This window comes from Microcebus murinus, chromosome 11 (assembly GCF_040939455.1).
Source record: "Microcebus murinus isolate Inina chromosome 11, M.murinus_Inina_mat1.0, whole genome shotgun sequence".
NCBI classification, from domain to species: domain Eukaryota; kingdom Metazoa; phylum Chordata; class Mammalia; order Primates; family Cheirogaleidae; genus Microcebus; species Microcebus murinus.
In genome coordinates this window covers 55,415,550-55,429,386 of record NC_134114.1, presented here as the reverse complement: position 1 = coordinate 55,429,386, position 13,837 = coordinate 55,415,550, and the positions used below count along the sequence as shown (strand labels likewise).

General features: G+C 44.2%; 1 protein-coding gene across 4 annotated transcripts in view; it reads right to left on the bottom strand.

Annotated features, from left to right (window-relative positions):
* The window catches only part of PDE8B (phosphodiesterase 8B), a 200,073-nt gene extending 187,260 nt beyond the window's left edge, over nucleotides 1-12,813 (bottom strand). For all 4 annotated transcript variants that reach the window (XM_012738330.2, XM_012738332.2, XM_012738331.2 and 1 more), the window contains exon 1: nucleotides 12,200-12,813. In XM_012738330.2, coding sequence (XP_012593784.1) covers nucleotides 12,200-12,538 — 339 coding nt within the window. In that variant the 5' untranslated portion in view covers nucleotides 12,539-12,813. The remainder of the gene's footprint in view (nucleotides 1-12,199) is intronic.
* Nucleotides 12,814-13,837: the final 1,024 nt, after the last annotated feature.

The window sequence follows — 13,837 nt, the reverse complement described above, 5'->3', positions numbered from 1 at the left end:
CAGTAATTGTGTTGGATGTAGTGTTGATCACTGTTATTCTGAGATGTTTGTGTGCATGTGTATGTGTTTTGTGGGATAGAACAAATGAGAAATTATCATGTTGTTAAAAACCAGGATTTATGTCATGGGAAAGAGGAAATATAAATGTAAGACTGATGAGGTTAAAGAAAAGCCCTGTAGTCCTAAATTTGAACTGGACATAAAAGTATAAACTCATGGTACATTTTTATCTTTCGAACGTATTTATTTCCTGGCCATGTCCACTTTAAAGGCCCAGAAACAATGACTAGCCCATTAGCAATGAATACTCCGGATCATGCCTTTAAATACCATTTTTCAATAAAAAGAATTAGGTTCTCTGGGAGAAAAGACTGAGTCTAGATTAGGGACAGGGAATGAACATAACAAGCCTGGAACATTTTGTCAAACCAAAAGCAAGAAATCTATCAAACATTACTGGAGTACTATGAAAAGGACATGGGAGACAACATGGCCCCTGCCAGTACACAAAGATGGGACAACCAAGCATCAGTAAGGACAGTAACTGCAATGGACTAGGACACATCTAATATTTACAAAGTGATAAGTTTATAACAATACTATAAACACCATTGGAGGATGCTAGAAAACCAATTCATTATTTTGAAAACTAGTAAACAGAAAAGAAGAATTAAACATTTGCCCTGCCTTTCCCATGTGAACTTTACGCAGGATAACCAACTATTTGGTAGAAGGAAGATTCTCTTTGCAGAAGTATTATAGAAACAATGGTAGCTTTTGCAACCGCTCAGGAATTAAGGGATCTAATAATGATCACCATCAGTGGCTGCTAACATCACAAAAAGAGAGACAACCAGGTATCAGGGGCCTCCTGATGGAGTTGCATAACACCACCTATAAAGTACTCTTCCCCAAAAGAAAAAGTAGTAAACTTGAATCCTATCAAGCCTCTAGATCTAACTACCAATATGCAGGGAATACAGGACCAGAAGAATGTGGTTAATGATACCACAGGAATGTAATCAGCAATATCCAGACTGTGGGAAACTCTGCTGGACAAATGACCCAGTTTCTTCAACAAACAAATTGTAAGGGGGAATGAAAGAGAGGAAGAGGAACCAGCAGATTAAAAGATTCTTAAGAAACATATCAACTGATTATAATGGGTGGGTCTTATTCAAAGACGATTCAAACAAAAAATATTGTCAATGAAAACATTTATGAGATAATTAGGGAAATTTGAACACGGTCTTGGTATTTGGTGATATTAAGAAATTATTTTAATTCAGGGGTATGCTAATACTGTTCTGGTTATATGTTTTAAACAGTCCTTCTCTTTTAAAGTGACAGGCTGAAATAGTTACAGCTGAAATAATAGGATGTTTTAGATTTGCTTTAAAATAATCCCAGAGTAGAGGGGGAGAGTGGGTGGTATAAATAAAAGAGTGATGTTAATTCTTAATTTTGTAACTGTTGAAGCTGGGAGATGTATACATAAAGTTTCATTATATTCTTCTCTTTACTTTTGTATACAATGTGAACTTTTCCATAATAAAAAAAATGTTAAAATGATTAGTCTTCATAAATTGACTTACATATTGTTATCAATAAAAAGCAATACTTATTGTTCAAAACTAACAATGGTAAATATATTAATTATATCCTTACAGAAACTCTATGATAGAATTTTTACTATTCCCCTTAAGACAGAGAACCAAATTGAAAATTAAAGAATCACACAACTAGGTAGCTGGTATACATGAGATTTTAACCTAGTTCTCTGACTTCAGATCCCTAGTGTCTAGTGAGAAAAACAAAAACCACTTAACATATATTAAGAAGAGAAATACCAGTGTAGAGAACTGTTTACAAAGGTGTTGGAAGGTATGGAAGAGCAAAAGGAAGACAAAGGCATAGCTAGAGAAACTAAATGGCGCCATCCCCGTTCAGGCAGCAGCAGCACCAACACTTAGCAAGAGCCACTGCTATTGCTGCTTCCTTTCTCCCACATTCCAACTTCCTGCCAGTAACTCCTACCTGCAGAATCTAAGAGGAGACCATCTGGCAAAGGAATCTGGAAGATGTAGTTTGTAGACTTCTAGCCCCATATGATAGAAAGGAAAATATGGAAAAGCAAAAATGGAGCTGAGAACCAAGAGACAACCAACACAACTACTGCGCTAGACTCGTTAAGTTACAATGTCAAATTGTAACAGTTTGACTTATCATCCTGATGTGAAGTTTCCCATTCTTTCTGCCTTCTTCCATCATGGTAGCTACTTGTGTGGCCATTTTGCATGTAAAATGTGGCCAGTCCATGCTGGGATGTATTGTAATTGTAAAATATATTCCAAAATATTTCCAGACTTCAAAGTTTAGTTCCAAAAAAATAGGAAACTTAAGAGACATATTGATATTGACCAGTTGCAACGAGTGGATTTACTGTTTGGAAACCAACAAATAATAAAAGAATTGATAAGGCAATTAGAAACATGTGATTGATATTAAGTAACCATTAAGTTTTTGGTGCACAATGGTTTGGGGACTGTTTTTTTTTTTTTAAGAGAGTATTATAATTAAAAGATACATAATGAAATATTTGCAGATGAAACAGAAAATTGGTGCCTCAAAGAAACTAGACATGCCCCTTTTTACCTGGAAGTAAAATAGCACAATGAAAATAGGACAGTTTTGCAGATGCAGCTCTTGATTCCTAGCTGTGTGATCTTGGCCAAGCCACTTGAACTCCCGACGCCTCAGCTTCTACCCCAGCAACGTGAGGTTAACAACAACACCTGGGCCCCTTACCATCTCAGAGCACAAGGATCGCTAAAGATAACTATTCCCCAAAGGAACTTCACAAGTTCTCCCTCATTTGCTTCATCACCCTCTAATTAAACCCGCTTCTCTCAAAGGACATACCAAAAAAACTCACTAATTCTAATTCAATTTTACGTTTCTTTCACAGCAGTACTGTTTCAACACTGTAAATACGTTCCAAACACATAATGGGTTAAAAACTTTTTTGGGCTAACCTAGAAACCTAAATGCCACATATAACATTGTTTCTGTATGGAAATCCTTTCCCAATGCCAAACTAGGCATAAAAATACTACATAAATACTAGGTATACAAAAACTAGTTTTTGTCAGATGGTCTACCACAAAAGTGAACGTTGCCTTTTATGTTAATCCACAGCATTCCCTGATTGTTCTCTAGGATTCAAAGTACTCACCTTTGACACACAGTAGAGGTTCTGGCCTTTTGCCCTATTTCCTTCAGTCTTTCTTAAAAATCTCAACAAAGGGGAGGAGAGAGCAAGTGCAAAACTCCCCTCTACCACGGCCCTCAGGGAGGGCAGGCTAACTGGACCACACTTCCTGCCCTCACCGCTTCTTCAAAGGGATGGAGACTGCAGTCAGAGTCGGGCTGGCCACAAGACCTCAGGGTCCTAGCAAGCCAGATCACTGCAGAGAAAGGTACTGGATGTTGGCGAGGTCACCCTGGGCTCCGTGTGTGGCTAGGTAGATGGGCAGGGCAGCAACCACAGGGACAGGAGGGCCTATCAGGCTTCAATGGGGGAGGGGTCCTGGAACTGGCGTTCCAGACTCAGCCTGGTAGATCATGTCAGAGGAGAGCAGGAAGCCAATTGCAGACTTGTCTGCCTAAGCCTTCTGTCCCAGCCACGCTTCTCAGAGCAGAGGGGTGTGTGTGAGTGAGTGACTATGTCCAAGCATGCACATGGCAGACTCTAGGATGAAAGGTGGCATCAACCAAGTGCTTTGCACGGCCATTGATGAAGCTGATCCTTTGCTCTGTTCAGGCTTTATTTGGCCCTCATTCTTTTGATTATCACTCTCTTATTTGTGGGAGAAGAGAGATTTCTAGTTCTAACTAAGGCTCAGCTCAAAACACTATTGGTGGTGGCTTTTGCTTTCCTTACAGTTATCCAGTTTCTTGGCCGAGAACACTGACCAGTTTTTAAGCTGAAAATGACCATGTCCCATATGGCCCAATGACAACTAGTGGGTGAGGTCTGGGATGCTGGGTCACCACTGGCCTTCATAAATGTCTTCTCTCCATGTGGCCATTGCTCTTGCTCCAAGCTCCCTCAGCAGGAACCCTTAGTAGACAAAAGCCTGACCTAGCCTGAACTCCTGTCATTACCTTCCAGTTGCAAAACATTAATGTAATTTGTAGTTCTTATGTCAAAAAGACAGTACCTTCTTTTTTCATATGTTACCCTATGTTATAGGTTGCTTTAAAAAATCTTATTTTCCTATAAAAGTTCCCAAAATTCAGGGTCTTCTCTCAATTTTGTGATTCACACAGGCAACTAAGTCCCTGGAACTAATCATTAGCTAATCATTAGAGAGAAAACAGGTTTTAGATTTACACTGTATCATTTTCCCAACAATGTACTACACCTGACAGCACCCAAAAAATGCTATCAGCACCCAACAATACAAAAACCAACAGAGGTCATGCAAAATGGTTCTAAGCATGATTATCAACCCAGGCTTCAGATTATAGGCTTACACCAAAAAGAATTCCATATGGAACCACCCCAAGATAACTGCATGGCCTAGACCTTTAAATTCTGCTTAATACAGGCCCAACAGTCACGGAACCCAATCCCCAACTTGGGCTTTGGACTGGCAAGATTCTACCATGTTGTCTCCTTTGAAAATTCAATTCAATTCCCATGTCTGTGGCAGTAGCATTCAAAGTTGGAGGATAATACATCTCTACATAAATCAGGTTAGCCATCTATGTTGGCCCAATCAACCTACTCGAAAGTGCAGGATACATTTTCCAATAAAAAGCAATTAGGTGTTTCAAAACTGTCTAAATCTAAATAACCAAAATCTCATTGTAATTACCAAACTAGTTCTAATAGCAATAATAAGAGCAGATAATATTTGTACAGTACCTACAAAGTGCCAAGCACCGTGTTCAGCGTTGTGCCAAAGTGTGTCAAAGTTTGTATGCATTTTATATTTTCTACTCACCTCAAAACAGCACTCCAGTTTAACCTGATAGAAGGGCTGCCGGGTGGATTCATAGTTGGAAAAACCTCACTCCCCAGGTCCTCCTTCCCCGGGGCCCCAGCTAACTCCCTTGCCCTCCACCTGATTCTCACTTCTCTGCCCTAAATAACTAGAGTTCCAGGACCAGCCACACCTGGGCCTCCAGGCTGTGTATCCACAGGTGTGAGTCAAGCACTTATGGGATGGGATCCTGTGGTGAGAGGCAATAAAACTCAGCGGTTAAGAATCTTGCAGTTAAATTCAATCTTGCCTTCAAATTTTAGCCCTCACCTTAAGCAATTTATCCCACCTCTTGCAGCCTCATTTTCAAAATGAAAATAGTAATTTGTAGCTCCTAGTTTGGTTAGGTAAAGTAATGTAGATTAGGTGAAAAACAATGTATATCGAATGCTCAGCAAATAGCAAGGACATAAATAATAGCTAATATTATTATATCTACCCTGTTTACTTTGTTGCAAAATGTACAAACCATGCATGAAAACTTGAATCGCCTTGGAAACAAGAGACAACCATGAAATATTCTTTCTTTCACTGATGGATTATCCAAAAGTAAAACAGCTTCTTGATTTTTTATTATAGTAAGCTTCTTAAAGCAAATTTTCAGCAGAGTAGGATAATTCTACTTCAGGAACTATTTTTCTGTGGATATCCCTAAGGAAGCAGAAAGGAGGAGGTGAAAGAAGTCAATGGTAAAAAGTAAAGCATAAAAATTCCATATAAAGGCTGGCTTTTATCTACCAATGGAAGAAGAGAAAAAATGGGGAAGGGGCCATCAAAAACCACTTCTAAACTAATATATACTACACCTTGTTAAAAAGCAGTGTCTTCTTTTAAAACACAGTAACTACCAAGACTTCCATTGTAAGATAAAGGAAACACCTAGACACATTTTAGTATTTGAAAATATATACTAAATATACATATGCTTTATTGAAAACATAAGCTTATAAACATATAGTAAAATTCATTTATTTTTAAACTTTTTGAGTGTGTGGAGAGAAGCTTTAGAGCTCAGGAAAGTACAAATTGAGAAAACATGGAATAAACTGATGAGGCTGGCTCCCCAGCCTCTCAACAGGAACAGTGCTTCCTCTCCCTGGCCCAGCCCTGGGCTTGGAGTTCAGGATGGGGAGGAGAGCAGAGGGCAAGGGGCAGACCACAGAAACACGTCTCAGCAGAGTCAGCGGGGAGGGTGAACTGAAGAGGAGGATATGTTTACAGCAGTAACTTAGAAGTCTCCAACCAAGATAATTGGACATATTTTAATGTCAGCAGTCATTAAACAGGAAATGTAAACAATGGATTAAGTGGTCATTTTTTTAAAAATTGCTATTATTTTAGACAATCATCAAAACTGCCCTTCTCAATTTGAGTTTATCTATACCGAGGTGGCTCTAACAAAGTTGAACATCTCTGAACACTTGTCCCCAGTGAACCTTTGGGATATGTTCAGGATATTTACCATTTGCCCCTCCAGACCACCTCTCCACCCTGCCTGTACCCTGGAAACCCCAATCAACAGGCTCCTTTTCCCTCTGATTTCCTGACGTGTTTGGCCAAAGAGAGGGACAGACAGGAGATGGACGACAGGGGGATGCTGGTGTGGAACATTTAGTCCCTCAGCCCTCCCGGCCCATTCCTCCTTAAGGCCACAGCTTCTGAGGGCTTCCCTGTCCTATAGGCTTGTTTCTTGGGTTCCCATAACCACTCCCTTCCCTTGACTCTTCTAGGGTGCTAACAGCTCCCTCTTTTTCTGGTCTTAGGGTGCTTCAGTATCACTCACTGGCTTTCCTTCATTCCACCAACACAGCTTAAACATTCCCCTCCTTAATTTCAGTTAAACCCTCTGGGTGTGCCACCTGTTTCCTGCCCAGACTCTGTCTGATCAAGGTACAAGGAAGGCCTGGTTGGTTGGTCTGGCCTTGTTTGGTACATGGTTTACTGGGTTACCTACAGCCTTCTTATGGGTCACCACACGTCCTGTGGCCCTGAGCTTTTTATACTCTGCAGAGAGCCCCAAGAAGAACAGAAAGAGAATAGCTTCTATTTCCCAATCAAAAGTTGCAATCTGGTTCAACCTTTGCTGAACCCTAAAATTCTAGATTTTACTTGCCCACCTCACCCCAAAGTTCTCACCTGCTCCTTCCCAATTTTGCTGGTTTTTTAAACTCTGGACTCTGTCTTCCCACCTGCTTCTATGGGGCCCATTCCCTCCTTCCTACTTTGATTCCTAGCCTTCACCCAACACCAGGGAACTGCCCTGTCCTCACCAGCACTCCCTGTCCTGCTGTAGCCCAGGCCTAGTCACCAGGGTGGGAATCTCAGTAGAAACTACATTATCTCTGAAAAGCTAGCAGCATGCACTATGTTGCTTTCTTAAGGAATTATTTCACAAAGTCAAAAGGAAGATTTACCTGATAGTCCTTATAAATTAGTGTAACTACTGAAGAAAGCAGTACAAATTAGGAAAATGCACTCAACTTGCTCTAATTTACATGTTGGGAGAAGGAAGAGAGATGAAATGGTAGCAAAATGTGCAATGGCAGAAGGTAAAGTTGAGTTTTGCTAGATTGACTTGCAGAACTCAACTTGAGCTTATTAAATTTCATGCTCCATTTTAAAATTAGAAATGATGGTGAAAGTACTAGCAAGAATTCTAAGAGCTAAGAACAGAATATGTACCTGTTTTGTGGGACATCCAACCCTGTTTTAGTCTCCTCCCTTGCTTTGCAGTTTCCCTGTCATGCAAGACATAAACCCACCAGGACAGAGGCAGGTGAGGAGTTATGACAGCAAAGCAAGACACTGGCATCTGTGCAAACCCAAAGGGCTCCTATGGAGACCTGAACCTCAAGAAACCAGAGTTGGCTACATGGTCCAGCACTCTCTCCACTTACAGACTTTCCAGCCAGCCTTGGAGGCTCCAAGTTTGTCCTCATTAATTAAGATGGCAGGTTTCCTGCACAAAAGTAAACTAATACGAAGGCAGGGCTATGACTAGTACCCCAAATATAGGCAATGTGGTACCACACACCCTGCTAGAGGTGGCCCCATCTAATTCATCTGGTCAACAAATAGACAATTTAATTAATTTAAAAGCAGTGATTCTTAAAGTGTGATTCCTGAATCAGCAATACTTGTATCTTCTTGGAAGCTTGTCAGAAATTCAAATTCTTAGGCTCCACCCAAGACCTACTGAATCAGAAACTCTGGGAGTGAGGCCCAGCACGCTGTATTTTAATAAACTCACTGGGTAATTCTGATGCACACTAAAGTTTGACTTAGAAACTTAGAAACACTTAGAAAACAAACAAAAATGACTTTTTCCAAAATAGTTCTGTCCCTTCCTCCAATAAAATCTCATTATTATTTACCATAAGGTCAGAAAAATATCTACTTTTCTGATTCTAGAATGTCATGGAACACATAATGTAGAAGTCATAATAACTGGTTTAGGCACAGTCTTTATAAGACATTTGCCCTCCTCATTAGGCTTTGCTCACCAAATTTCACAGATACTCCCTGAACCCCGAGCACCTACAACAGAGCCTGGCACAAATGCTAACTGAATGAATGAATGAGCACAATGTATGGAGAGAAAGGAGGAAACTGACGATGTTGCCTATCAGTGCAAAGACATGTGGAGACTAACAACCTTCTGTGCCTGATTGACAAAATAGTTAACCTACACAGAGGTCACAGCAAATTGACAGTATTGTCAATAAAGACTCTTTTCTACAGCTGGCTACCTGGTCCTGGACACTCCCAAGCAGAAACAGCCGGTATGAGAAAAGACTTGTAAGAATCCCAGGTTCTTCATCTCCTCTGAGGATTTCTGAACAAGAACTACAAAACTGGCACAATATCAAGAGTGAGCATCCTGTAGGATTCTCCTGTTGGAGTACTATTTTTAAAAAGACAAGCGAGAGGGAGAGAAATTGCTAGGAAGTTGCATTTTTACAGCAACTGGGAGGCAAATCTAACTTCTTACCAGAAATGAAAACCCATGTGATCACTGTACTGCACATGAATTATTAATGTTTATAATCTTTTTTTTTTTTTTGTAAATTAGGTATTCAGGAAGGTTCCTGTTGACATCATGTTTGACATCATAATGCTTCATCATTCTAAAAGCTTAATGAGATGAATTATTGCTAGAAAAGACAACAAGATCAAGCAAACATTTTTGCACTCTGGGGAATACCAAAAGCCAACTAGATAATGAGGATATGGTGTATAATTGATGTTAAAAGGGGAGGGGGACTATTGCAACCAACCACTGCTGGAAACAGAACCAAATGGCAACAATTTTACTTTTCCACCTGAGCATTTTGGAGAGGGGTGGCAGACACATGGCTAGCAACTATCCCCAACTCTTAAGAAAAAAGAATTCTTATTCTAAAAAGAAATGAAAGTAAAGTTTCTCTAAAGTTATCTCATCCACAAAAGGGCATAGAGCATGTGAACTTTAAGACTGAAAAAGATAACAGTGAGTCACACAGCCTAAAAGGATATTATTCAATATATTAGGGCAATTCTGTGACAATAATTCTATATGGTTTGTATAAAATAACTCTGGTATCAAATTTATTTCCATATATACAGTTTCTGAGATCCACACAATGCAAAGTAGTGTTGAATTACTGAACTAGCAATTTCATTTCCAACATTCTTAGTAACAGGTTGGAATGAATTGAGCTTTTACTTGGGAAACTTGTTGATAAAGCAAAATGAGTTCAATTCCTACCCAGGTCAAGCCTTGTAACACTTAAGCTGAGTAGCAATGAGATTTATACAAGTTTATACTAGCTGGTAATAATTGGAACTCATTTTCCCTCCAGTTTTTACTCCATTTGATCTCGAAGTAGCCTCTTGAGGGAAGTATTAAAACATAGAGAATGGGTTCATTCATTACTCTTTCTTTCACTGAACAAACATGGAATGGCTACAGTTGCCAGGTACTAAACTGAAGTTCTTGTTACTCTGAAGGGCAAAATATACACAATTTCTCTTGAGCAACTAACTAAAAACAGTATCACAGAGTTCATGAGCTGTTACCATTCTGAACTCCTGCTTCAGGTCTTCAGCTATAAGGCAAAAAAATACTTTTTATTGATAACATCCCAATTTAAGGATTTCACCAAAAGTAACATTTGAATCCCCTAAAATTCCTCCTAAAGCTAACTTTATGTAAGCAGGGAGGAGGGGGGAAGTTGACAAAAGCAGGGGTAGTGCTCAGCTCCTGCCTCTGTCACAAATGGGTAACTGTCATTAATCCAGATCTCCAGCCTTTGGATATTTTTTGCTACCATCACACTGCTAACACTCAATAGTTAAAAGAGAAAGCTTATTCCTGGCACATAGTAGGTACTCAATAAATGGTATTTTTTTGCCGTATGATTCTTTTTTTATTTTTTTTATTTTTTTCAGCATATTACGAGGGTACAAATGTTAAGGTTACGTATATTGCCCTTGTTCCCCCTCCCCCCACGAGTCAGAGCTTCAAGTGTGTCCACCCACCCCATGGTACGCACTGCACTCGTTATGTATGTATATACCCATCCCCCCCCCTGCAGGACACCTGATAAATGGTATTCCTAAATGTCCACTTAGGTGCTGATCAATTAATACCAATTTGCTGGTGAGTACATGTGGTGCTTATTTTTCCATTCTTGGGATACTTCACTTAATAGAATGGGTTCCAGCTCTATCCAGGAAAATACAAGAGGTGCTATATCACCATTGTTTCTTATAGGTGAATAGTACTCCGTGGTATACATATACCACATTTTATTAATCCACTCTCATGTATTGATGGGCACTTGGGTTGTTTCTACATCTTTGCAATTGTAAATTGTGCTGCTATAAAGCCAAGCTTCATTCGAGTGCAGGTATTTTTAATTATGGTGATTGATTATTACCAGAGAAACACTACATCTACAAATAAACAGCCAACCTTCATGTTACAAAATCAGATACTGTTAAAAAAAAAAAATCAGGTGCTTTTGGACTTCTAGATTGAAGCCAGGACATGCTATTCCTCACCTCGCTCCTCCACCATGGGCTGCCTTCAGCCAAAGACCAAGTTTTTAACTATAAATATACAACTGTGGTTTTGCCAAACAATCAGTGGAATGGTTCTTGGTAATCTACTGACCATGTAAACGCTGCGATTCTATCTATCATTAAGAGTCATAGAGATGTATTTTTCCCTCTGCACAATGGGATGTGCCACTGTCATGCTGTTTGCTGTAAGAAAGGCCCAGTGCTCAGATTCACACAATGAAAAGCCTCTTAGATTTAACCGCACCTTGAGAACATGCAGGAGGGCTCTATTAGAATAATCATTTTTCTCTATCACTAAGAAATATCTAGTGGCTGCTTAACCATTTAAACAATTTTTTTCCACTTCCTCAAAATTCCACTTTCCTGAAAGATCAGATGGTATGTGCAGGATCTTCATCCTCGGACAGCTGCACTGCACTGGCAGCCACGCAGCTCTGCTGACACCCCAAACTCGTCGCCCGGTTCTCTCAATTATGTCCAGGACGCAGCCAACCCAGAGAAACGTTAAAGTGACAAACAACAGGTTCTCCTCTGCTCCTTTCCTACATCTCTTCTCAAAACCCAAACACGATGATCTTTCATTCACAAATCCCTGCCGCTCGCTTGGACTCCAGCCTGGCCGGTTTTCCCAGGTAAAAATCTGAATATGGGGCACTATTTATCCTGGTACTGCGTCTGCACCGCTCACCCACAAGGCAGGCAAAGCCAGCTCAGTGCTCGGATCTCATTCAATAGGACTCGCCACCGAATGCTCTCAATGATGCCCACCCCTCCTCTGGCATAAACGAGCCACAGCATTCCTGCCCTCAAGGAGGAAGCGGCCAGCCACCTGCTTCCCTCTGCGCTCCCTTCTCCACCCCGTCCCCCAGGAGCAGCTGAGGACGCTCCTAGGACCCCTCAAGGGGTTTTCTACCCACATTTCCAGGGCCTCATCACCCCTACAAATGAAAAGTAAACTCCTTAGTGATAACCTCTCCAAACCAACCGCGTCACGGCTCCTCCGTCGGAGTCCCCGACCCGTGCGAGCCCCGCTCTGACGGGGCGGGCGGCCCCCACCAGCCCGTGCGGGCGCCCGCATTTACCTTGACGCTGGTGTAGCTGGTCTGGGTCTCGGCCTCGGCGCTGCTGCAGCAGTGGCGCCGCCGGCCCCTGCAGGTGGTCGCGGCGGGGGCTGCGGAGCCCGAGCTGCTGCCGCTGCCCAGCTCGCCACGAGCCCTGCGGACGCGGGCGGCGCTGGGGGGTCCCGACGCGCGGCTCGGGGGGATGGCGTCGGCGGCGTCGGTCTGGACGAAGAGGCCGTGCAGGGGCACCGCGGGGCCCTGCGACACGCTGGTGGTCTGGCGGGGCGAGTTGGACTCGTCCGAGTCCCGGCAGTAGATCACGCCGCTCTGCGAGACATGGATGCTGGGGGCGCAGCCCATCCCTCGGCCGGGCTCCCTCGCGCGCCCGCCCGCGCCCGCGGCCGCCGGGACCCAGCGCACCCGCTGCCACCTGCAGTGAGGGGGCGGGCGCGGCGGCGCCCGGACTGCGCGCCCCCCGGCCTGTCTGGCCGCCGCTCCGTCGGGCTCGCCGCGGTTCCCCCAGCCGAGCCTCCGGGGGCCGCGCGCGTCACCCCAACTTTCCCTTTTGGGCCATCTTCCTCCCCGAGCGGGGAAGCGCGCACACACAGCGCCCCGCGCGCACCGGCGGCCGCCACCCTCCCCGCCGCGGCGCCCCAAACACGCTCCCCGCGCCTCCGCCTTCCCCTCCTCCCGCGGCTCGGCCCCCGCCGCCGCCCAGCTCCACCTCGCCGGGCTCCCGCGCCCGCGCCCGGGGCCAGGGCGCCCGCCTGCCCGCCTGCCTGCCCCTTCTTCCCCCACTTCCAGCCTGCGCCCCTGCCGCCCTCGCCCCACCCTCCTTCCTCCCCAGGTGCCCCCGCTCCGCGGCCGCCGCCGCTCGGGCCCCGCTGCGCCCCTCAGCCCCGCCCGCCGCTCCCCGAGCTCTCCCGCCTGGGCAGAGCGTGCCCGCGGCTCGGCTCCGCCACCGGCCCCTGTGCGCGGCAGCCCGCACCACGCCTCGGCGCCCTGCCCGCGCTCCTCCTCCGCTGTCCCGAGGCCTCGTCCCTTCTGCACTCGACCCGACGCCGTCCACCACCACCACTACCCCCCACAGACGCCCCAGCCCCTCGTCCCCTGCGGGCACACACCCGGGGCCAGGCCCTGAAGGGCTGTGTGGCCTGAGCAGCACCTCAACAAGCCTCTCACTTTCCACGAACACATTTTCATACATCCCTGAGCTAACCACCAGGATGCAGCTCCTGAAATTTTGGGGACCCTACAGCCCAGGCCCATCTATGGCATTTGCTGGCCTCTGAATACACTCAGAGGGGTTAGGAAAGACCTCATGCTTTCATAAGACAGTTCTCTCCCCAGCCCCACCTCACCTACTCCGAAGCTGAGCCAGATAGTGACCCAGTCTTCAGAAGCCCATTCCATGTCTTCGCTTCATTTGGAAGTTCATACCAAGAATGGGAGTTCCTGCAGCAAATGAACTTTTAAACACACAAATTCCCCCTAAGAGCCAAGGAAAGAACAGAAAGAAGCTGTCTGCATGGTTCTTGGCTTTCTCTCCCAGAGTTTTCACCTGGTCCTTGGGTGCCACTAGATTTTCACCCTGGCTCCTAGCCCAGCCAGCCTCCCATTGCCCACTGCTGTTCCTCACACTCTGGGCTGGGCAGTCAA